Source organism: Myxine glutinosa, unplaced genomic scaffold (assembly GCF_964187855.1).
Source record: "Myxine glutinosa unplaced genomic scaffold, kmMyxGlut1.1 SCAFFOLD_2604, whole genome shotgun sequence".
NCBI classification, from domain to species: Eukaryota; Metazoa; Chordata; class Myxini; order Myxiniformes; family Myxinidae; genus Myxine; species Myxine glutinosa.
This window is the reverse complement of record NW_027618698.1, coordinates 6,357-30,539: the sequence shown is the minus strand read 5'-3', so window position 1 is coordinate 30,539 and position 24,183 is coordinate 6,357. Positions and strand designations below refer to the sequence as shown.

The window sequence follows — 24,183 nt, the reverse complement described above, 5'->3', positions numbered from 1 at the left end:
GAATATTTTGCGTAAAGGGAAAGGGAAAAATATCAATATTTAAAAATTCATCATTTATATTAAACCACCACCAAGTATACGGTTGCTATTGTGAGAAAGTCAACATGTAGGAAGTTGGGAGAGAGAGAGTGTGTGTGTGAGTGTCTGTGTGTGAGTGTGTGTGTGAGTGTCTGTGTGTGAGTGTCTGTATGTGAGTGTCTGTGTGTGAGTGTCTGTGTGTGAGTGTCTGTGTGTGAGTGTCTGTGTGTGAGTGTCTGTGTGTGTGTCTGTGTGTGAGTGTCTGTGTGTGTGTCTGTGTGTGAGTGTTTCTGTGTGTGAGTGTTTCTGTGTGTGTGTTTCTGTGTGTGAGTGTTTCTGTGTGTGTGTTTCTGTGTGTGAGTGTTTCTGTGTGTGTGTTTCTGTGTCTGAGTGTGTGTGTGTGAGTGTGTGTGAGTGTCTGTGTGTGTGTGTGTGTGTGAGTGTGTGTGTGTTTGTGTGTGTGTGTGTGTGAGAGTGAGTGTGTGTGTGTGTGTGTGTGAGTGTCTGTGTGTGTGTCTGTGTGTGAGTATGTGTGTGAGTGTCTGTGTGTGAGTGTGTGTGTGTATGTGTGTGTGTGTGTGTGTATGTGTGTGTGTGTGTGTTTGTGTTTCTGTGTGTGTGTTTCTGTGTGAGTGTTTCTGTGTGTGAGTGTTTCTGTGTGTGAGTGTTTCTGTGTGTGAGTGTTTCTGTGTGTGAGTGTTTCTGTGTGTGAGTGTTTCTGTGTGTGTGTTTCTGTGTGTGTGTTTCTGTGTGTGAGTGTTTCTGTGTGTGTGTGTTTCTGTGTGTGAGTGTTTCTGTGTGTGTGTGTTTCTGTGTGTGAGTGTTTATGTGTGTGAGTGTTTATGTGTGTGAGTGTTTATGTGTGAGTGTTTCTGTGTGTGAGGGTTTCTGTGTGTGTGTTTCTGTGTGTGTGTGTTTCTGTGTGTGAGTGTGTGTGTGTGTGTGTGAGTGTGTGTGAGTGCCTGTGTGTGAGTGTGTGTGTGTGTGTGTGTGTGTGTGTGAGTGTGTGTGTGTGTGTGTTTGTGTGAGTGTCTGTGTGTGTGTGAGTGTGTGTGTGTGTGTGTGTGTGTGTGAGTGAGTGAGTGAGTGTGTGTGTGTCTGTGTGTGAGTATGTGTGTGAGTGTGTGTGTGTATGTGTGTATGTGTGTGTGTGTGTGTTTGTGTGTGTGTGTGTTTCTGTGTGTGTGTGTTTCTGTGTGTGAGTGTTTCTGTGTGTGAGTGTTTCTGTGCATGAGTAATCACACCTACACATGCCTGGATACTCACACAAATGACTATTCCATTCTTATTGACTATATTTAAAAAATAAGAACTAGAGCAAAGTCGATAGTGCACCATTGCAAATCCCCACGTTTCCCACCTTTAGCAATGTAGAAGACGACCACTCCTTTTGCATCTTCAGATGCATGGGGCTGCCAAAGCAGTTTCCTAACCTATTGGGCACAATCCTGGACAGGTCGCCACTCTGGCGTAGGATACTCCAATGGCTCATTCTTCCCAGTAAGCTGGTACTCATTTTGCCAACCTCGGAAGGATGACAGGCTGAGTCAACCCAAGTGATGTCAATTCAACGGCATGACAGGGGCTTGAACTCAGGATCCCGAGATCTCAAGCCTTGGGGCTTGAACCGGGGGTCAAATCCAATAAATTGTTACACATTCCATGCGTCCCCCAATGTTGATTTCATAATGATATACAGAGTCTAATGAAAGGAATGTATACAAATGTGCCTGGAATTGCATTTTTGGTACTCGAAAAATGATACTGCTCTCGCACATTCTTGCCATGCAGTGATCATAACTACCAAGTTTGGTGAATTTCTGCACAACCGTTTAGGAGACAGCGTGACGGACAGACTACAATATCTCCCGTTTTTTTTTCCAAAAAGCACGTGGATAATTAAAGTCACAATTCGGCTAATTAATGAAACAATGGACTACAAATCTTCATGAATGCATCAGTGGACAAGTTAAATACTGTGTTTTGTGAAGTTTTGTTCTGATAATTAGTAAAGAGTAAGTAAACGTTTACTCTGATGATGGATGTGCACTTAAAACAGCTGCATCTCACTCTCACTTCCCATAGCAGTTAACATACGCCGATTCGATTTCAGTTGATAAAATCCATTGATTATCCAATTGATGAAAGTCGAGCATATTTCTTATTTCCTGCAAAGGCCAGAAAAATCAGTCAATTTCAACATTTCATTGACACAACACCTGCGCACAAGAAAACAAAAGCAAAATGACAAACCCACCCTTTAGAGGTCTTGTCTGAACAAGTGTCCGCACTCCTGCAATGCTCAATGACTCTGTTGTTGGTCCAGCCTTAAGATTGCTTTCACAACTGCTGCTGCCAACCCCAATGCTGCTGTGCCCCGCACGTCGTTCTCGCTGCTCCTGGAACACGCTGTCAACGTTCAAAGCTTCCCTGTTGGGCTTCCAGGCCTTGTGCCGCTGTCGAGCAGGGGTCGCCGATCCTGTTGCCATAAACACCACCACATCTTGTCCGTTGACCTCGGAGAGGCTGCGCCGTCGCTGAAGGCCTAACTCTGCACCGGCCACTTCATCGCCGTGTCGCCCACCTCCGTCAGCACGACTTTGGCCAAGAACCATGTTGACCTTGGGCTTTGATTTAGCGGCATCTAATTTCAACTTTGAGTGTGAGGACTTTTCTTGAAGAGTTTCTGCTGGCATCAATAAAAAGAATCAATTATAACCTTTATTTAATCCGATCGTAATACATATAGAATGACATCAAAACTGGAATGAACGCTTGCAAATAATTTACAATCATTAACCAAAAGAATATTTTGAGGTTTTGAAACATCAGAAAAAAACATTTTGCCAATCTTATTGGAGGGGAGGGGGAGATCGATTCGTTAAAATCAGGGGCTTAAAATCAGGGGCACCCACACCCCGGCCCCTGTTTACAACTCTCACCTATTTCATTTGTCCACATGCATACAACTGACTAACAACACAACAACAACATGCAATTTAAGGCCATTTTCCCTGCTAGAGCGGGGGTTAGCCTTGCGGTCCCCATGACATACAACTGACTAAACGCATCAAATAATCACAGCACATGAATTTGCCTTCCTGGATAAATCAAGAATGTCAATTATGATGGTACAACCTTCCGTCATGTATTTAGAATGGTAGTTCGACTCTTTATCCCGAACTGGATTGCTCGTTCTTCCAGGCCCTTTCCTTTTGTCAGCACCACTCCGTGGACCCTTCTTCCATTCGAGCTCCAAAACGGGAGGCTCTGCAGAGCACAACGACCGTGAAAACAAGATCAGCCATATTTAAGAACAATACAACTTGGTGAACTATGTGTCCATAAGAACGATATTCATTTTAAGTGCCCTCATCAAGAAAGCTTTGACTAGAGTAGATGCCATTAATATAGCATCACCACAAAATATACTACTTCAAAAAGCTTCATGAAATTCCTCATCCATCAAATTCCATGCAGTCTCACCACCTGTAATGTGATCTCCAGGAGGTCCCATGTTGTGAATAACTGTAGACTGCGAGTCAGAGGAATCCGAATGAGGGTGTAGCAAGCATTCATTAGAAGAGTCTGTTTTTGAGTCACTCGAAATTGATGGTTCGCGGCCTATGTCAAAAAAGAGACAAAGAGACAAGGGAGGGAATATGAAAGGTACATATAATACCACTGTGACACACGTCATTCTATGATTGAGGAACGACTTCGAATTTTGTATCTTAAAAATTGGAGAGCACGAATCGGAACAGAAACTTGTGGTTTCGCAGTACTTTAGCACGAATTTTGGCAAATTGTACGGAATCTCGTCCCGAGCACACATGCGCTCTCTTGGTAAAGTAATTGCTTCATTCTATCTGTCAGTCTAGCAAAATTGAAAATCATTCAAAACAGGGAAATTACTTTTTTTATGGATGACAAAGGACAAAACAGGCATACAACAACAACAACATGCATTTTAAAGGCCATTTTCCCTGCTAGAGCGGGGGTTAGCCTTGCGGTCCCCATGACAATCTTCTCCATTTTGCCCTATTTTCTGCATCTCTCCTTGTTAACCCCCTTGCCCGCATTTCTTCTTCCACCATCTTTAGCCAAGTCTTTCTCGGTCTTCCCCGTCTTCTACATCCTTCTACATACATTTCCATCACTCTTCTCAACCAGTCACTTTCATCCTTCCTCAACACATGACCAAACCATCTCAACCTGTTCCTCTTCACAGCATCAATCACAGGCTCTATTCCCATCATCTTTCGCAATTCATCATTTGTCTTCCTCTCTCTCAACGATACTCCGCACATCCGTCAAACCATTCGCATTTCCACCCTTTCCAGCCTTCGTTGCTGCTCTACGTTCATTACCCATGTCTCGCTCCCATAAATCATAACACTTCTCACACATGCAGCATACACCTTTCCCTTCAGCTTCAACGACACTCCCCTCATCAGCACGCCACTCAATTCCCGAAACTTCTTCCATGCACATCTCACTCGAGCAACCGTTGCCGAGTCTGATCCACCTTCTCCATTCAGCATGTCTCCGAGGTAGCAAAATGTTTTCACACCTTCCAGCTTCACGCCGTCTCCAAGATCCAACTCAACATTTCCTCCATCTGCAGCTCCCTCTGTGCACACCTTACATTTGAATGTAGCTGCCACACTGGTTAATGACCCTCTCAGACCACTACATTTTTGATGAACCCACTCAGCGCACATTGTACACTGAATGGAGTTCACTCCGACACCCTTCCTACACACAGCACAGCGCCACTTCCCAGTTCTTTCCACCTCACCACATGCTTTACCACTTGCCGTCACCTTCGCCTTTCCGATATTCACCTTCAGACCTTTTGTCTCCATACATTCCTTCCACGTGTTCATCTTTTCCTTCAGTCCATCCATACTTTCCGCAATCAACACCAGATCATCTGCATACAACAACTCCCACGGTAAACCCTCCTTTACGTTCTGAGCCAGCACCTCCATCACAGCTACAAATAGTAGTGGACTTAGTACCGACCCCTGATGCACTCCCACCTTCACCTCAAACTCACCACTGTTCCCGTCCATCGTCCTTACAGCTGTGCACGCTCTTTTGTACATTGCCATCACTACTCTGATCAACCATTCCTCCACTCCTAACTTCCTCAATGCCCAAGTCAATACTTTGCGTGGAACCCGATCGAATGCTTTCTCCAGATCAACAAACCCAAGAAACAACTTCTTCCTCTTCTCCATGTACTTCTCCTGCAACTGCCTCACAATGAAAAGCGCGTCTGTCGTTCCTCTTCCTGGCATGAATCCAAACTGCATTTCGTCGATCTTCACTTTCTTCCTTATCCTCCTCTCCAACACCCTTTCCAATACCTTCATTCCATGCTCCAATAACTCTATCGCTCGGTACGAGCCACACTCCAGAGGGTCACCTTTCCCCTTGTATAGAGGGACGAGGGTACTTAGTTCCCAATCCACTGGAATGCGGCCTTCTTTCACCACAAGATTACAGATCTCTGTCATTCTCTTCACACCCCAACTTCCTGCTGCCTTCAACATATCTCCCACAACTCCCGTCGGCCCTCCCGCTTTTCTACTCTTCATTGCTTTTATCGCTTCCTCAACTTCCTTCTCAGTTATCTTCTCTGCCGGTCCTAAAACTGGGTTACTCTCTATGTTGCCATCCCATTCATTCTCTGTATTCGACAGCATTTCCATATATCTTTTCCATCTTCCTTTAATTCCATTTGGGTCGACAACGATTTGTCCCACGACAACGGTCGACAACAAAACAGGCATGAAGAACTTATTTAGAATGTTAAATAATAATTCTCCCCTCTGGGCTGGTGCTCCTGCCTCACACCTAGATCGGCTTCACGCTGTTGAAACCAAAGCTTTCAGAATCATTGGAATCTCCAGTGATGAAGTTAACTCCGAGGGCCTTTCACTCACTCACCGCAAGGCAGGTTGGTGGTCTTTCTGTCTTTTACCGACTCCTCTCCGGCCTTGCTCCCCCAGCTCTGTCTGTGCTCTGTCTCCCAAATATTCCTGCAGGTCGCACAAGATCTGCCTGCAACCCTCTTATGGTTAATCTGCCAAAATCAAGACTCTCTGCTCACCTTCACTCCTTCCTTCCTCTTTTTTCCCACCTCTGGAACAAACTCCCTCACTCTCTTCAATCCCACTCCTCCCTCCAGGTCTTTAAAACAGCTGTCCACCACCATCTCTTATCTTCCCCCATCCAAAACCTTGATCTTTTCTACCCCCGTTAATTCACCCCAGATCCACTTTTTTGAAACACCAACTTCTTTCCTGGAAGTCCTAGCAGTGTCCATGTGTTTTATACCTCTCCCACACCCCTCCCCTTCCCGTGCCTCCTCCCCCCAAGCCCTCTCCCTCCCACAGATCTCCCGATGTCCTTGCTCTCAAATGTTGTACTTGTGTGCTTCCCTCTCTCTCCCCATCTTGTCTCCCGCTCCCTTTATCTTATGTTTTATATGTCAGTTTGTCTTTTTGTGATTAATGTTAAGCTCTTACACGAGCCTCGATCTTGTACACACACACAAAAAAAAGTAGTATAAAAGACGGTATATAATCGGCAATAAAATTCCAATTGAATGATTATTTATTTTATTTTATTTTTTAAACAACTTCAACATCTATTTTATTTCAATCGAATTATATATTTGAACACTGTCGAACACAAATTGCCTTGTTTGCACTTGTAAAAAATAATCTCCAGTTTAGCAGTATTTGCGCAAAATTGTACACACTCTCAAACAATTATATATTGCGCATGCTCTGTGGGGATAGAGTAACAGCGGGATTCAGACAAAAATGGCGACGGCTGGCAACGCAACTTCGTTCAAAATATCTGTTAAGCATCTTTTTCTCAAAGATTGTGCCAAAACCATCAGTTTATTCTGAGAAGAGTTACCAGATGGTTCAGTTATGGACTTCTGTTTGACCCATCTGCTTTGTATGGTTGCCATTGCGCCTGATATTCAACGTTCACGAACAAAGCCAATGTATATCATGCATGGAAACGTAAAGCAAGAGTTGAAAAGACCCTTCCTGTGTCCTTTTTCAAAAGACTACACAGGATAAGTTGTTCGATGAACTCTCTTGTTACCAAAAGCGTGTATGTGTGAGTGTGCGTGTGTGCATGTTTTATTTTAATGGGGTTCCTGATGTCATAGAATCATATAAATGAGAGCATTGGAAAGCTAATAATCAACTTACTTACATGAAATTAAAATTTCAAAGTTGTGAAACATTGTATCTGTTTTATCACAAAAACGCCTTTTAGCAGGACTTGGAGCTTAAAGGGGAACCCAAACGCTCAGACCACCTCAACACTAAGCTATCCTATCCCTTGAAACCCCACAAAAAAAGATATATCATGTGTCTTTTTCCAATTTGCGATTTATAAATTTGGTAATTTTGCGATTAAAAGTCGAAATATTTTTCACGAGCCCGCTCATGAAAGCCCGCTTGGAGTTTGCAAAAAAGCACCTATAGGACTCTCAGACTGTGAGAAACAAGATTCTGTGGGCTTTCATGTGTCTTTCACTGAGGAGAGGCTTCCGTCTGGCCACTCTGCCATAAAGCCCAGATTGGTGGTGTGTTGCAGTGATGGTTGTCCTTCTGGAAGTTTCTCCCATCTCCACACAGGATCTCTGGAGCTCAGCCAGTGACCATCGGGTTCTTGGTCACCTCTCCTACCAAGGTCCTTCTCCCCCGATTGCTCAGTTTGGCTGGGCGGCCAGCTCTAGGAAGAGTCCTGGTTGTTCCAAACTTCTTTCATTTAAGAATTATGGAGGCCACTGTGTTCTTGGGAACCTTCTTGGGTACCTTGGGAACTGTGCAGCAGAGATTTTTTTGTAGGCTTCCCCAGATCTGTGCCTGGACACGATCCTGTCTCTGAGCTCTGCAGACAGTTCCTTCGACCTCATGGCTTGGTTTTTGCTCTGATATGCATTGTCAGCTGTGAGACCTTATATAGACAGGTGTGTGCCTTTCCAAATCGTGTCCAATCAATTGAATTTACCACAAGTGGACTCCAATCAAGGTGTAGAAACATCTCAAAGATGATCAAGAGAAATGGGAGGCACCTGAGCTAAATTTCAAGTGTTTTAGCAAAGGGTCTGAATACTTATGCCAATGTGATATTTCAGTTTTTTCTTTTTAATAAATTTGCAAAACTTTCTAAAATCCTGTTTTCTCTTTGTCATTATGGGGTATTGAGTGTGGATTGATGAGGGAAAAAGAATTTAAACGATTTCAGCATAAGGCTGCAACATAACAACATGTGAAAAAGTGAAGGGGTCTGAATACTTTCTGAATGCACTGTATATACATCTCAGCAGAAAGTTTGGGTTGAATTGGAGGCATCCATGTTAAAGAAAACCGAAGGCTCCACCACTAACTCATGCCAGTGAGGAACAGGCAAGGCTCAAAGAAGCAAGGGGTGGGGGGGGGGGAGTGTCGGGTTGAAAAAAAAAGAAAGATGTGCAGAGTACAAATAACCGTCGAGGAAAGGAAGAAAGCCAAGGAGGTTTAATGAGAAAAAACAGAAAGGGAAAAAGAAAAAGAAGAGAAAAGCAAATTGAGAAGCAAATAGGAGACAGGAAGGAACTAGAGAGAAGGAGTGCAAGTTCAGCACATCACAAACCAGAATCCACACTGCCATTGCGAGAGCGTTGGGGGCCAAGAAACGTGGTTTCTAAAGGAGCTTCACTAGTTGATACAGGACTTCCTTTAGGATCAGCATAGAGAAGGAGAAGTGGCTGGTAATGGCTGCGGATACAGCGTGCAACCACATCCTTCCATTTTGAACCCACCTGTTAAAACAAGGGAAATCAGAGCATCTAATTGGTGCACTCAAAAACAAAATAAAATCTAAACAATTGGCAATAAATCTATAGTGTCAACATATACAATTATACATACCGGTACATTAATTTTTCTGAATAATCAAAGTGAAGAGTAATATAAAAACACAAAAGTAGAAAAGGTAAATTGAGATTTATTTTCAGTGCAGATCAAAATTAACTTGCGTGCAAGCAATTTTCTCACCACCTGAATTTACATATTTATTGCATTTAGCCAAGAGAAGTTGAAGTTTGTCCTTTAAATCTTTGGTGACAGACTGGTACTCAGATGTGAGGAAAAAAAACAAACCACATCACTGACATCTTTCCTGTGCTCCAGTATCAGTGTTGAATGAATGAATGAATGATCGTTTTGAGGCCATTTTTCCCCGCTAAAGCGGGGGTTAGCCTTGCGGGCCCCATGACAATCATGGTTCCCTGTTTGAGGCAATGTTTTTATGGCCGGATGCCCTTCCTGATGCCAACCCTTAGTCACCTCTTACGATGAGCAGGGATACCGGTGTACCTATTCTAAACCGGGGTACACACCGGGATCATTCATCCCAGCAAGCTGGTACTCAATTTGCCGACCTCGGGAGGATGACAGGCTGAGTCAACCCCCCTGGTGTTAATTCAGCGATCGACCGGGATTCGAACTCAGGATCCTAGGGTTGAATAAACCACCTTTAGAGGCCATTTTTCCCCGCAAGCGGGGGTTGGCCTTTTTCGGGAACTGTGGTTGTTGTTGTTTTTCGGTCCCCTTTTTGAAGCAATGTTTTACGACCGGATGCCCTTCCTGACGCCAACTCTTTTTGCCGCCTTTAACGACAAGCAGGGAATTACCAGTGAACTGGTACTCAATTTGCCGACCTCGGAAGGATGACAGGCTGAGTCAACCCCCCTGGCGTTAATTCAGCGATTGACCGGGATTCGAACCCAGGATCCGAGGATCCTAAGCCGGCACCCTAGCCGCTAGCCCAACACCAGGGACCCTAGGTTTGAATAACCAATTATATTCCAAACACCAACAGCTTTTCAACACGTTATGAATGAGAAAAGGTTTTCAACATTACCCCAACAATTTCCGTGAAGGACTCGCAAAACGTACCTCCTTCACATCGGCATCGTCAAAGTACATCCACTTGCGGTTGCGCGTGTTGTACACAAATGTGGAGTAGTGATGACCGTAGTAGCACACCATACCGACAAGTAACAGCTCCGCACGCTTTGCCTTCTCGTCTGTCACACGGTAGAAGATCTGAGTGCGGCAGGCAACGTTTCTCGGGTCATGGACCTGGAACTTGGTGCTCAGCATTCCTTCACAATCTGTATTTCACTGGAAATGTGTGTATGCATAAAAAGGTACATGCGTAAAATGTGCATTTTAAATTTGGCCTGAAAAATGATGCCAAATGTCCAAGCAAAACCAGTTCCTACCTAATTTGAGGGTTGATCAATAAGTCAGGGGTCTTGCATAAAAAACGAGCGACACCATAGACCCACTAAAATGTAATTGACTCCATTTGATGCTCCAATGAATTAACTTTAACAAATAATTGTCTCAAACCTCTCATTCAGAGAACACAATGTAATTGTTGCTGATAAATTTGTTTCTCCTCTTTGCTTTCCTGGAGGTAGTTCAGAACAAGGTGCTTTGAATTATTGGTATCACCATCTAGGGTTGAGCCCCAGGGTTTGGTTCTCACCCACCACTGGAAGATGATGAAGACTCGACTTTCGGTTGCCTTACATTTGGCATCGATATGTCCGCCATGCTCTCTTCCCTTTGTCCATCCCAATCTCAAGTCACAAACTGTTTTCCAGGAACCAACTTCTAGTTATCCTCCATAAATATAGGCTAGATGCTCATCATTCCTTTATCCCACTAGGCTGCCGTTTGTGAAACCATACTTGTCTGTTGTCTCACGCTCTGCGCTGCACTCTGAAGAATTCTGCCCATCATCACCTTGTGGTTTCCTTGGTAGCTACACCCAATTTTTATACTCTCACTAATCCATGAACCCTTTTCCCATCCTACCAATCCCCTTCTAATACTGTAACGTGTTTGTACGTTTTTTGTGTGCCTGTTCTCCTCTTTACACTGTCTCAACCAATCAAATTGACCGCCATCTCGACCATTCAAATAGACCGCCATTTTGACCAATCAAATCGATCAACCTCTCGACCAATCATTGCCCCTCAACTGGTCTGTCAACTTGCTGTCTTGTCATTTATCCTTTCATTTATATTTCAACATATAAATAAAAATATGGTTCTTTAAGCTTTATAATGTTAAAATCATTAAAATCCAGGTCCGTTGAACATGTCAGGAGAATGACCAATGCAAATCTGCATCATGAATGGTTGCTAGAGCAACTTGTGAATGGGAGAACAGCCGTGACGAAACAACCACCTATGCCAAACTTTTCTCAACTCTTTTCTTTAATTATATTGAACATTTTCGCATTTTGGACTAAACACCTGTGGTGATACCTGTTTGCTCCAAATAATCAACTGGTACAATACCATCTACTTCCCAAAATTATCCCGAACAGGCTTTAACTGGTAATTAGTGTTTGAATGTTCCCATCTGCCCCTTTGTTAGAGTTTTCCTGCCACCCTGTTGTTTAGCTGTTCCATGAGCTTCAACCTCTGGAAAGGAAAACAAAAACATATATACAAAATTATTAATCGATTACAAACAAATTTAGCAATTTTTAATGTAAATCAGAGTGACCACCGATTTTATAGCTACACCACACCAGATACAACAGGCATTTTAAGGCCATTTCCCTGCAAGAGTGGGGGTTAGCCTTGCGGTCCCCATGACAATCTTCTCCATTTTGCCCTATTTTCTGCATCTCTCCTTGTTAACTCCCTTGCCCCCATTTCTTCTTCCACCATCTTTAGCCAAGTCTTTCTCAGTCTTCCCCGTCCTCTACTTCCTTCGACATTCATTTCCATCACTCTTCTCACCCAGTCACTTTCATCCTTCCTCAACACATGACCAAACCATCTCAACCTGTTCCTCTTCACAGCATCAATCACAGGCTCTATTCCCATCATCTTTCGCAATTTATCATTTGTCTTCCTCTCTCTCAACGATACTCCGCACATCCACCGAACCATTCGCATTTCCACCCTTTCCAGCCTTCGTTGCTGCTCTACGCCAGATAGAGCTTGCTTCGTTGCTGCTCTACGCCTACTACAGTTTACTGCTCTACACCACACCAGATGGGCCACAGATATTTTTTTAATGAATCCTTGTTTGGAAAATTATGGATAAAGTCGAGTTGTTTTTTATTCTGTACAGTATTTTAAAATCTGTACAATAATGACACTTCAAGGAACAAGGTCATTACAATGCAACAGATAGATATGAGATTTCAACCAGGGCCTTCCATTTATGGAATTAATGCTCACACAAACACGTTATTCAAGATCCCTAAATACAGTATTCAAACAAGGATTTTTAAGGAAACACGTGGTCACAGTCCCATGGCCAATGCAGAAAAAAGGACTCCTACATCACACAGTCTGCTTTTTGCAACACCACACAGAGTAAAGTGAAGAGGCAGATGAGCAAAAGCAATTTTGGAATCAAAATGATCAGTTCCATCACAAGTTTCAGGAATAGGAAAATGAAAGCCCTGCTGGTAAAACTTATTCCTCACACTGGAAAGCTGCAGGCGTGTGCCCAGGCTGCGAATTACATCCTCGGAGAAGTTGGAATGCTCCGAATCCCAGACAAGTCCCACAGTGAGGATCTCTGGAGAATTCATGAGCACCTTGCGAATTCGCACCTGCTGCTCTCCACAGTTGCTCTGCAGATTGAAGAGTCAGAGGTAAACCACAAAAAATGTTTTATTTACTTGGTGAAAGACGACTTTATGGATTAACCCAAAGTTCAACCATTAGGATACAACAAAGCAGCAAAGTATTTCACAATCTGACAATTATAATCTTCAATATTAAAGAAAATGCTAATACTTTTAAGTTCATGTAAATGAAACCAACGTCCACCAGATGAACAACAAAGAAGTCTGTCCAGGGTAATATACTCATTCACATCCCCTCACCCTCTTTCATGCTTTCAAAGTGTGATCAGCAGGTAACAGGATAATCGCTCTATTATTACCCCACACATGCGAAGCGAAAGGTGGGGTTAAGCAATTGGTTCCTGTCCATCCCTCTGTCTGTGAAGGTCAGTTTATGATCGCGAAACAACTTCTTTAAATTGAATGTTGTATTTTGAACACGAATCGGAACATGAATCCAAAAACAAACTTGCCGTTGAACAGTACTTTGTGCATTCGCTATTGGGAGACAGAACAGAGAGGAGTGGCATGATTTATAAGCTGTGATGCCGCTTCAATATTTGGCTTACTTATTTCCTTACTTCCATCTGTAAAACAAAAAAAGAATAAGAACCTTTCTCAATCCATGATATGCAAATTCTAAAGGTCAATCCTAAAGGGCAATCCGAAAGGGCAATCCGAAAGGGCAATCCGAAAGGGCAATCCGAAAGGGCAATCCGAAAGGGCAATTCGAAAGGGCAATTCTAAAGTGTAATTCTAAAGGGCAATTCTAAAGTCTAATTCTAAAGTCTAATTCTAAAGTCTAATTCTAAAGTCTAATTCTAAAGTCTAATTCTAAAGTCTAATTCTAAAGTCTAATTCTAAAGTCTAATTCTAAAGTCTAATTCTAAAGTCTAATTCTAAAGTCTAATTCTAAAGGGTAATTCTAAAGTCTAATTCTAAAGTCTAATTCTAAAGTCTAATTCTAAAGTCTAATTCTAAAGGGTAATTCTAAAGGGTAATTCTAAAGTCTAATTCTAAAGTCTAATTCTAAAGTCTAATTCTAAAGGGTAATTCTAAAGGGTAATTCTAAAGGGTAATTCTAAAGTGTAATTCTAAAGGGCAATTCTAGTCTAATTCGAAAGTCTAATTCTAAAGTCTAATTCTAAAGGGCAATTCTAAAGTCTAATTCGAAAGTCTAATTCTAAAGTCTAAGTCTAAAGTCTAATTCTAAAGTCTAATTCTAAAGTCTAATTCTAAAGTCTAATTCTAAAGTCTAATTCTAAAGTCTAATTCTAAAGTCTAATTCTAAAGTCTAATTCTAAAGGGTAATTCTAAAGGGTAATTCTAAAGGGTAATTCTAAAGTCTAATTCTAAAGTCTAATTCTAAAGGGTAATTCTAAATGGTAATTCTAAAGGGTAATTCTAAAGGGTAATTCTAAAGTTCTAAGGAGTATTTCGCGCCACGTGGCCTAGTTGTTGAAGTTTCCGACCTTGAGGCTTGGTTCTCTCCGGGCATCCAAAGCGGTTATTTTTTCATTCGTGTGTTTGTCAAATTTCAACTCGTTATTTTATCGTCCATGCGTAATATTGTTTGTTTATAGTTAGTTTTGGTTTGAATTTCCTGTAACTCGTAATTAATTAATCGTGTTCTGCTCCGCGTGTGCGGCCTTGTACCCCCATCGGTGTTTGTTTACTTAACTCCCCTACATCGTGTTTTGCTTGGCTCTTAGTAAATCCCCCCACCCCCCCCCCAAAAAAAACGAAAAAAAAAACAAACCAAAAACATTTATTTTTCCTTTCTCCACGTGTGCTGTTTGTCTCATCCTGTACTTTCTGTCCAGGTGTGCTGTTCGCCCGCCGCCATTATCTCCTTGCCATCCACCTTTTGCCCTGTTCACGTGACTCGTGGTGGTCCCTCTCAGCTCTCCCCCCGTTGGTACTTTGTGCATATAAGATTGTTTACGGTTCTGTTTTAATATTATTTAAATATGTATAAACTTTCCCCTTCAGTGTTTTATTCAGTGGTCTGTCCCCTCCACCAATAAACTCCAATACATTCAGAACTCCGCTGGCCGTCTACTCACCCATTCCCGGACCCGTGACCACATCACCCCCGTCCTTTACAAGCTTCACTGGCTCCCCATCCCCCAGAGAATCCAGTACAAAATCCTCCTCTTGACCTACAAAGCCCTCCATAACCTGGCCCCATCCTACCTGACTGACCTCCTCTCCAGACACACTCCCACCCGCAACCTCCGCTCTGCTGGTACCAACCTCCTGACCCCCCCCCCCCCACCCCATGCGGACCAAATTCAGATCCTGGGGGGACAGGGCCTTCTCCATCGCTGCTCCCACCCTCTGGAACTCACTACCTCACACCATCAGAGACTCCTCCTCACTCACCACATTCAAAACATCACTCAACACCCACCTGTTCAACACTGCATTCAACATTTAACCCACAGCACTTAACCCCTGACTATCTCTTCTCCTTCTCCTTCCTTTTGCTTTGACTATTTACCTGTTGATTTTTGTCTTTTTGCACTTGTTTTTTTGTACTCTGTCAAAGCGTCTTTGGGCTTCTTGAAAAGCGCTATATAAAATAAATGTATTATTATTATTATTATTATATTACAACACGCTGTTTTTCTTCCTATTTAAAAGGCTTTTTTCAAATTCCTCTCCATCTCATTCCATGTCAAAAAAAAGAAATTCAATCTCTTATACGTCTCCCTTACTACATGGTCTAAATTCACATTCATTCCACCCCTCCTCCATCGTTCTGAATCGGATTGCTAACTTGAAAATCACAACAAACCCAATTTGTTATCAATGTTTGTCTTTGATTAATCATCCACTTTCGAAACTCCCCTCTTGCCCCTCCCCTCCAAATCCCCCCCCCCCTTGCACCTACACTCCTAAACTCTCCCCTTGCCCCTCCACTCCTAAACTCCCCCCTTGCCCCTCCACTCCTGAACTCCCTCCTCGCCCTTCCCCTCCTAAACTCCCCCCTTGCCCCTCCCCTCCAAATCCCCCCTTGCCCCTACACTCCTAAACTCCCCCCTTGCCCCTCCACACCTAAACTCCCCCCTTGCCCCTCCCCTCCTACACTCCCCCCTCACTCCTCCCCTTCAAAACTCCCCCCCAACCCCTCCCATTCAAATCTACCCCCATACCATTCCTCTCCAATTCTCCCTCCTCCCCCCTCCTCCTCCTCAAAGCTGCCTCCTCCCCACTTCGTCTCCCTTCTATCTCATACCTAAACCCCCCCCCAACCTTCTACTTTCCTCTGCCCCCCCCTCAAACAACCCCTCACTGTGCATCATCCCTTCACCATCAAACCTTTCATCCTCCTCATCCTTCCCTTTCTTGGAACTCTTCTGTAATCTCTGACACACTATCAACTGCTCTCCCTACCTCCCCCTCTCATCCTTCATCTTACCCTACTCATCCCCTCCCCTGTCCTGTACCCGATGCTCCCCCTCTCTCTTCATTAACGGTATGGACCTCAAACATCCGGGGCCTTCGCTCAAACCTGACTGATCTCTCCATACAGGTTGCTTCTGACAATCCAGACTTGATCTGCTTAACAGAGACGTTCCTCCTTCAAGATGTCTCTGATTCCTTAATATCTCTTCCTGGTTACTCCCTCCTCTGGTATGATAGACCTGAGCCTCGTCCTGGTGGTGGGGTGTCTATCTTTATCAAAAACTCTCTTCCTCACTCTCCTTGCACTGCCCTCTCTCCTCCTCACCCCCAAGAGTACCTCTGGCTACGGCTTCCTCTCCGCTCCCACCTTTTGTTCATATGTGTTCTGTACCGTCCGCCAAACAGTGATGACTCCATTTACATTTCACTGTCTGACAACATGGACCAACTTTTATCCACTCATCCCAACTCTCTCTTCCTCATATGTGGTGACTTCAACTGTCATCATGCCAGCTGGTTGGGTGTGGGTTCCTCTCTCACCAGTCATGAAACCTCAGCAAAGGACTTCTGTGACTCACTGGGATTGACACAATCTGTCAATTTCCCGACCCGGATCTCAGCCAATGGAGTATCTTCTCTTCTAGACTTGGTTATGACAAACTTCCCTGCTAATGTCTGCTGCTCTTCTTCTGCTCCAATCGGTTCTTCTGATCATGTGCTCGTCAAAGTGGACATCTCTCTGGCCATTCTCAGAGAGCCTCCTCAGCGTCGACGAGTCTGGCATTTCACTCAGGCCGACTGGGACGGTCTTCAAGCAGCCATCAATCGTCTGGATTGGTCTCCCATCTCCACTGCCTCTGACATCAATTCTTCCTGGGAATTCTTCCAAAGCAAACTGCTCTCTCATGCACAGATTTATCCCATCTCGTCTTCAGTTGTCTTACCCTTCCTCCCGTCCATGGTACACTGAATCTTGTGGTGAGGCAGTTGCCCTGAAACAACTTGCCTTTGCCTCTTGGAAGGCAAATCCAACTGAAGGCAATCTCAGTTCCTTCCACCAAGCTCGGAACAAGTGTGTGTCTACCCTCAGGAGTGCCAGGAAGCTATCTCTCCACACTCAAGAATGAACTCTCAAACCTCTCTCTTTCCTCCAAATTCTGGTGGCGTCTGGTCAAATCCGTTTCTGGTGTTTTTTTCCCCCTCCATCCCCTCCCTTACCTCAAATGGCCACACAGTTGACATCGCACGTGACAAAGCCGAATGCCTCAACTCTGTGTTTGCCTCAAAATCTTTTGTCCCAAACCCATCTCTCTCTGTTCCCACCCTTCCCAGTCGAACCCAACTGCTCCTGGACTCTGTGTCCTTCTCTCCTGACAAGGTGGAGGAGTTTTTGTCTAACCTCGACTCTGATTCTGCAACTGGACCAGACGGCATCAGCCCACGGGTCCTAAAATCCTGCTCTGCTGCTCTATCTCACCCTCTCTCTGTCCTTTTCACCCTCTCTTTTGCTCAAGGTCATCTGCCAGCATCCTGGAAATCAGCAAACATTACCGCTTTACACAAAAAAGGTGCAAAAACAGATCCTTGCAACTACAGACCAATCAGCCTGCTCCCAATTATCAGCAAAGTCATGGAATCCATCATTGCTTTGGATATGAAATCTTTCCTCTTCTCCAATGGCTTGATCTCTGATCATCAATTTGGTTTCAGACCAGGTCACTCTACTCTGGACATGCTGCTTCTGCTGTCTCAACAATGGATGGAGGTCCTCAATGCCAAACAGGAAATCAGAGCCGTCTCCCTCGACATATCACGTGCCTTCGATACGGTCTGGCACCCAGCTCTGCTCACCAAACTCTCCTCCTATGGTATCCATGGAAATCTCCATGCATGGCTTGCGGACGTCCTCTCTGGTCGTAGTCAACGTGTGGCCCTGAATGGATTTCTCTCAACTCCCCTTCCTGTTCAGGCTGGAGTTCCCCAAGGCAGTGTTCTGGGCCCTGTGCTTTTTCTGGTCTTTATCAATGATCTCTCCGACTCTCTGGAAAATCCTCTCTATCTCTTTGCTGATGACTCCACTCTCTGCCGCTCCATTCCTCTTCCCTCAGAACGGCAGTCTGCAGCCTCCTCACTCTCTGAAGACGGACAAAATCACAGACTGGTCAAACAAGTGGAACATGTCTTTCAATCCTGACAAATCTCACACTCTTACTATGTCTCTCCGAAAAGATCGACTGGACAACCCTCCCATCTACTTTCTCAACAATCCTCTCCAAGAAGTTCTGTCGCTCAAGCTTTTGGGTCTCACTATCTGCCATGATCTTTCTTGGGAAAACCACATTTCCAAGCTGGCCTCCAAAGCCAGTCGCCGACTGGGCATCCTCCGTCGTGCGAAGTCCTTCCTCGGCACACCTGAGCTCCTCACCACATACAAGGCTTTCATCCGCAGCTCAATGGAATACTGTTCTCCCCTATGGGCTGGTGCTCCTGCCTCACACCTAGCTCGGCTTCACGCTGTCGAAACCAAAGCTTTCAGAATTATTGGAATCTCCCGTGATGAAGCTATCTCTGAGGGCCTTTCACTCACTCACCGCAGGCAGGTAGGTGGTCTTTCTGTCTTCTACCGAGTCCTCTCCGGCCTTGCACCCCAAGCTCTCTCTGTGCTCTGTCCCCCAAATATTCCTACAGGTCGCACAAGATCTGCCAGCAACCCTCTGATGGTTAAACTGCCGAAATCTCGGCTCTCTGCTCAACTTCACTCTTTAATTCCTCTTTTCTCCCGCCTCTGGAACAAACTCCCTCACTCCCTTCAATCCCACTCGTCCCTCCAGGTCTTTAAAACAGCTGTTCACCACCATCTCTTATCTTCCCCCATCCAAAACCTTGATCTTTTCTACCCCCGCTAATTCACCCCAGATCCACCTTGTTTGAAATTCCAACTTCTTTCCTGGAAGTCCTGGCAGTGTCCATATGTTTTATACCTCTCCCACCCCCCCCCCCTTCCCATGCCCCCGCCCCCCAATGCCCTCTCCCTCTCACAGATCTCTCGATGTCTCTCAGTCCCTGCTCTCAAATGTTGTGTTTGTGTCCTTCCTCCTCTCTCCCCATCTTGTCTACCGCTCCCGATGTTATATGTTTTATGTGTCGGTTTGTCTTTCTGTGTGATTAATGTTCGCTCTTTCACGAGCCTCGATCTTGTATACAAAAAAAGAAAGAAAAAAAAAAGGGTAATTCTAAAGGGCAATTCTAAAGTCCAATTCTAAAGTCTAATTCTAAAGTCTAATTCTAAAGTCTAATTCTAAAGTCTAATTCTAAAGTCTAATTCTAAAGTCTAATTCTAAAGTCTAATTCTAAAGTCTAATTCTAAAGTCTAATTCTAAAGTCTAATTCTAAAGTCTAATTCTAAAGTCTAATTCTAAAGTCTAATTCTGAAGGGTAATTCTAAAGTCAAATTCTAAAGTCTAATTCTAAAGTTTAATTCGAAAGGGTAATTCTAAATGGTAATTCTGAAGGGCAATTCTAAAGGGTAATTCTAAAGGGTAATTCTAAAGGGTAATTCTAAAGGGCAATTCTAAAGTGTAAATCATGCCAGACAACAAACGCAAAGCTGCACTCATACCACAAACAAAACGTATCACTATGCATGAACCTACATCATTTTCCAATTTACCTTTTTAGTTCCAAATCTATCTCAAATGCATTTTCTATACAATACTGAAACCTCCCTAAATATGTGAAATTCCTTGGAGGCAGATTAGTCCCTACAACCCCTCTTACTGACTTCCCTTGTTTAAGAAGTGACTTTTGCTATTTGGTATAAACAAGTTTTGTATTGCTGATTAGGACAAAGTCTGAAAATGACCATCCAAGATATAAAGCACCACTGAAACCTTTGCAAATGTATGTGACCATTGCACAATTGTGCTGTACAGCCCTGTGGAGTCTACCCCCAATTGAAGCTTGACATTTAAAACCAAATAAGGGCATTGTGGATGCAAGGAGGACAAAAACATGGATGTTAAACCAAACGTTTACAAAAATATGTACATTATGACTACTTTTTGTGCAAATGCAAAACACATAAATAAGGCCAAAAAAAAAATATTGCTGGTCTCTGGTCAGACCAAACTTCCAGAATTGATGTGGCGATGCGGTTTTTTTTTTCTTTTTTAAAAAGCATGGATTGCACATATAAAGGTGTTGTTTTTTGTGTCCTCATGCCTTGCGGTCCTCCTCATCTGCTGTGGTGCCGTCCAGATATAAATTAAAGACAGCCAATGGGACTAGTAGGCCTTTTTGTAAATAATGAACACAAGCTTAAGTTATTTTAAAATGTATTTATTCTGAAAATCATTAAGTTCTTCAAGCATATTATTGACTGCCATTTCGTTCTCGAGATCGCCTCGCCGTACCGTCAAACATTCCAATGCATCAATCGCGTCAACACTGCGCATGCGCAAGTGGTCTAACAGACCGATGGTCTCCCACGATCTCTTCTCCCAGTCCACCAGATTATCACAGACACTTACAACTTCATGACAAACGAGATAGGATCCAGGCATAACTAACGAGACTACCCGCAGCTCTCTAGGCCTTCTGGTTGCTTCACACGAACCCGACAAAGAACGTCTTCGTTTCAATAAATGACAATATCCAGCCGATTGGATTCATGACGGCACGGTACACAAAACTACTCATATCTTTGGAACGGCTGGTTGGATTTGGACAAACTAAATGCAGTTTTGTAGGGGAGAACCGTGCGCGAACGTTGATACCAATGGCGACCCTCACAGACCCGTATTTCCCGAGATAGCGCGCTGGCCGGGCAACAACAGGCGCACGATTTTGTAGGTACCGTTGGAAATTTAAAAAAAAAAAAAAAAAATTGTTGACGCGCAGGGTCAAAATCGATGCGCGCGCTGACTAGAGACCGGAAATGTCTTTTTCTCGGCCTAATATGCAACTTTCAAAATGACATAATCCACCTCAGAATGCTTGGTGCACATGTGCAGACACCCCTTGAAACGGCGGTGTTCCGAGGCACCATAAAGTATATTGTGTGTGCGAGACTATGATTGTCACCTAAATTGGCTCACAAAGCATCTAAAAGAAGCCTAAAATACTTGGAAAATACCTGAGAGAAAGGGGCTGTGCCCGGAAGACTTGGAGAACGTTCTTAGCTCGCCAAATGGGCAGCTGACAATACTGCAAGCTTCCGAACATGTGTACAAACCTCCGACGGATTGCGCCCAATGAATGAACTTTGACCATTGTGGGAGTGCCTCCTGTGAACATTTCTGGCTTGGTGATTTATTTAATGGACGTCTGTAATTGGAAAGATGATGCTGTACGTCATTACCAAATAATGGTAACCAACTCTTCGACAAAGCTTGTGTTGGTGACATGAAAATACACAAAGCTTGTGCCAGCTATATTTACGCGGAAGCTGGATGTATGAGGTAGACTTCCTTGAGGGAGACACATTGTTTGGTTTGGGTGCTTCTGAACACCGATGTGAAGGACGTATCTGGGGCGTTTGAATGTACAGGGTAAGTTAAAAATTATATTAGGAGAGGGGGGTGTGGGAGGGACCTATGGGAGCTGTGATGGTTATAAATCTATTGTTTGTCTCGTTCTAAACGAACAAGCGCACACACGCGCAAGCGTACACGCACACACACAGGGCCTTGTTGGCATCCATACGTCATTTTGAAAGTCACATATTGAAGGAAACTCGAGCATGAAGTGGTTGAGATAATTTCAGCTGTTCCAACACCAACTACCAGTACAGAACCATCTTGGTTTTGGTTATGAGTTTACAGAAAGCCATCATACATGTCAAAATGTAATGGAATATATTTATCTGTAATAGTTGGATGAAGTGGAACTCAGATCGTAGGTTATCAGTTGGCTAAATATGGCAGGCATTTTTCTCACAAGTTTGGTTCGCTCTTATCCGACAGACTTGCGAATATTAGCAATAAAAACATTTTGTTCTTATTTTCCTTTACTCTCACCAATCTACCCGACAAATCCTACTTCAAATAGGTTGAGGAAAACTACAAGGTTTATTTAAAAATGTTTAGGAACCTAGCACAATGAAAACCATTACGCTAAAGGATTCTAGGCTTAGGCCCCAAATAAGACACCTTCATATGCGTATTTAAGTAAATTCTGAAGTGGAGGTTAAAAATGGATTAGTAGTATGTGAATGTGTCCTGTTGGTTTGCAGAAGAAGAAAAAACAAACATACTGGACAACAGCGGTAGTCTCCCATAGTGCTAGCCATGTGCAGGACTTTCCCATAGTCCTCAGCACTCAGAACTCCATGCTGTCGTTCCATTGCAAAGGCCTGGTCGCTAGGAAGACATGAGTCGGCCAACAGCACAGTCATGTCTATGGAATTGCCAAGCCTTCCAGAAACTCAAACATTTCAGACAAACAATGGGGTATTTACTCAATACAAAAGATCAGTGTAGAATGGTCCAAACTGGCAAAGATTAGCTCATGGCAGGTGAAGTTGCCTTGGCAGTAGAAATTGTGGCACTAAATCAGAATGTCAATGAGGCCTCACACAATAAGCCTTTCATAAAAGTTATTCGTCCGTTTGGCTTCCCATTAATTAATTGATGGTATTTTCATCGTTTGGCTTCCCTTTTTTTGCAGATATATAAAATGCAGCACAAGGCCCCATCAAAGGCCACAGAATAAAGCCATGCAGCACATTTTAATGTCTAATTTAACCAGAAGTTGATTTGTCGTGATCATGTACTTCATATACATCATGTACATCATGCATCATGTACAGTTATATCATCATGTACAGAAATGTGCATCATGTCAGAAATGTATCAAATGAAATGAAATGTATCAGTATGTATAATCATGTACAGAAATGTGCATCATGTACAGAAATGTACATCATGTACAGAAATGTATCAAATGAAATGAAATGTATCAGTATGTATAATCATGTACAGAAATGTGCATCATGTACAGAAATGTACATCATGTACAGAAATGTATCATCATGTCAGAAATGTATCAAATGAAATGAAATGTATCAGTATGTATAATCATGTACAGAAATGTACATCATGTACAGTTAGAGATTATTAATCCCGTGTGTTATAATTTGTAGAGTCTCTTCACCTTGTGTCTGTGTTTGCATCTGCATGTTGTTTTTACGTCATACAGCCTGCTGCATCTCACATAGAATGAAGTAGTTAAGATAAGGTCAATCTTTAGATTACTCCATGCACAGCCCATTTTGATAAAGTTTAATTTGTTATTATCAGTATTGTGGCATGTCTAGTTTTATAAGTGACAAACTAATTGACCATCTTAATTGCTTCGTTATCCGGACTGACCACACCCCCTTGAATGGATGTCAACTCCACCTGGGGGCATGGTTTTGTTGTATGCCTCCCCATAGGGCACAATTTGGCCTTCCATATGCCCAATAGGCAGTCTCAACTGTGGAACCATTGAATAACAAACAGCATCACTATACCAAAGGTTATGAAAGAAAAGAGTTAAACCACTCACCAAAATGCTGTCGTTGAGATGTACTGGATCATCTGGATAAAGGGCAGCGGATCGGATGTGGCCCCACATGTGTTACAAACACACTGCAAAAATAAATGCAAAGTAAGACAGCTGCTCACATCCCCATCCCTGCACACACCTTACCAGTAACTGCTTGTCACTTCATCCGGAAAAAAGGGAGTGGTCTCGGCGCTTGCTAACAGAAGGGTTTCACTTCCACACCACAAAACTTAATTTGTATACCCACGCAAAAAAAAAAAAAAAAAAAAAAAAAAAAAAAAATTATAGATAGATATATATATATATATATATATATATATATATATATATATATATATATATATATATATATATATATATATATATATATATATATATATATATATATATATAGATATAGATATAGATATAGATATATAGATATATATAGATATAGATATAGATATAGATATATAGATATATATAGATATAGATAGATAGATATATATATATATATATATATATATATATATA

General features: G+C 43.0%; 1 protein-coding gene across 4 annotated transcripts in view; it reads right to left on the bottom strand.

Moving 5' to 3' along the window:
• LOC137424626 (ubiquitin carboxyl-terminal hydrolase 54) overlaps window positions 1–23,753 on the bottom strand; it is a gene marked incomplete at its 5' end in the record, with an annotated part of 45,373 nt that extends 21,620 nt beyond the window's left edge. For 2 of the 4 annotated variants that reach the window (XM_078769454.1, XM_078769456.1), the window contains 8 exon segments: window positions 2,276–2,704; window positions 3,157–3,288; window positions 3,505–3,642; window positions 8,695–8,863; window positions 10,002–10,151; window positions 12,568–12,717; window positions 22,376–22,481; window positions 23,671–23,753. In XM_078769454.1, the coding sequence (XP_078625580.1) occupies window positions 2,276–2,704; window positions 3,157–3,288; window positions 3,505–3,642; window positions 8,695–8,863; window positions 10,002–10,151; window positions 12,568–12,717; window positions 22,376–22,481; window positions 23,671–23,753 (1,357 nt within the window). 4 annotated transcript variants of the gene reach the window in all.
• Window positions 23,754–24,183: the final 430 nt, after the last annotated feature.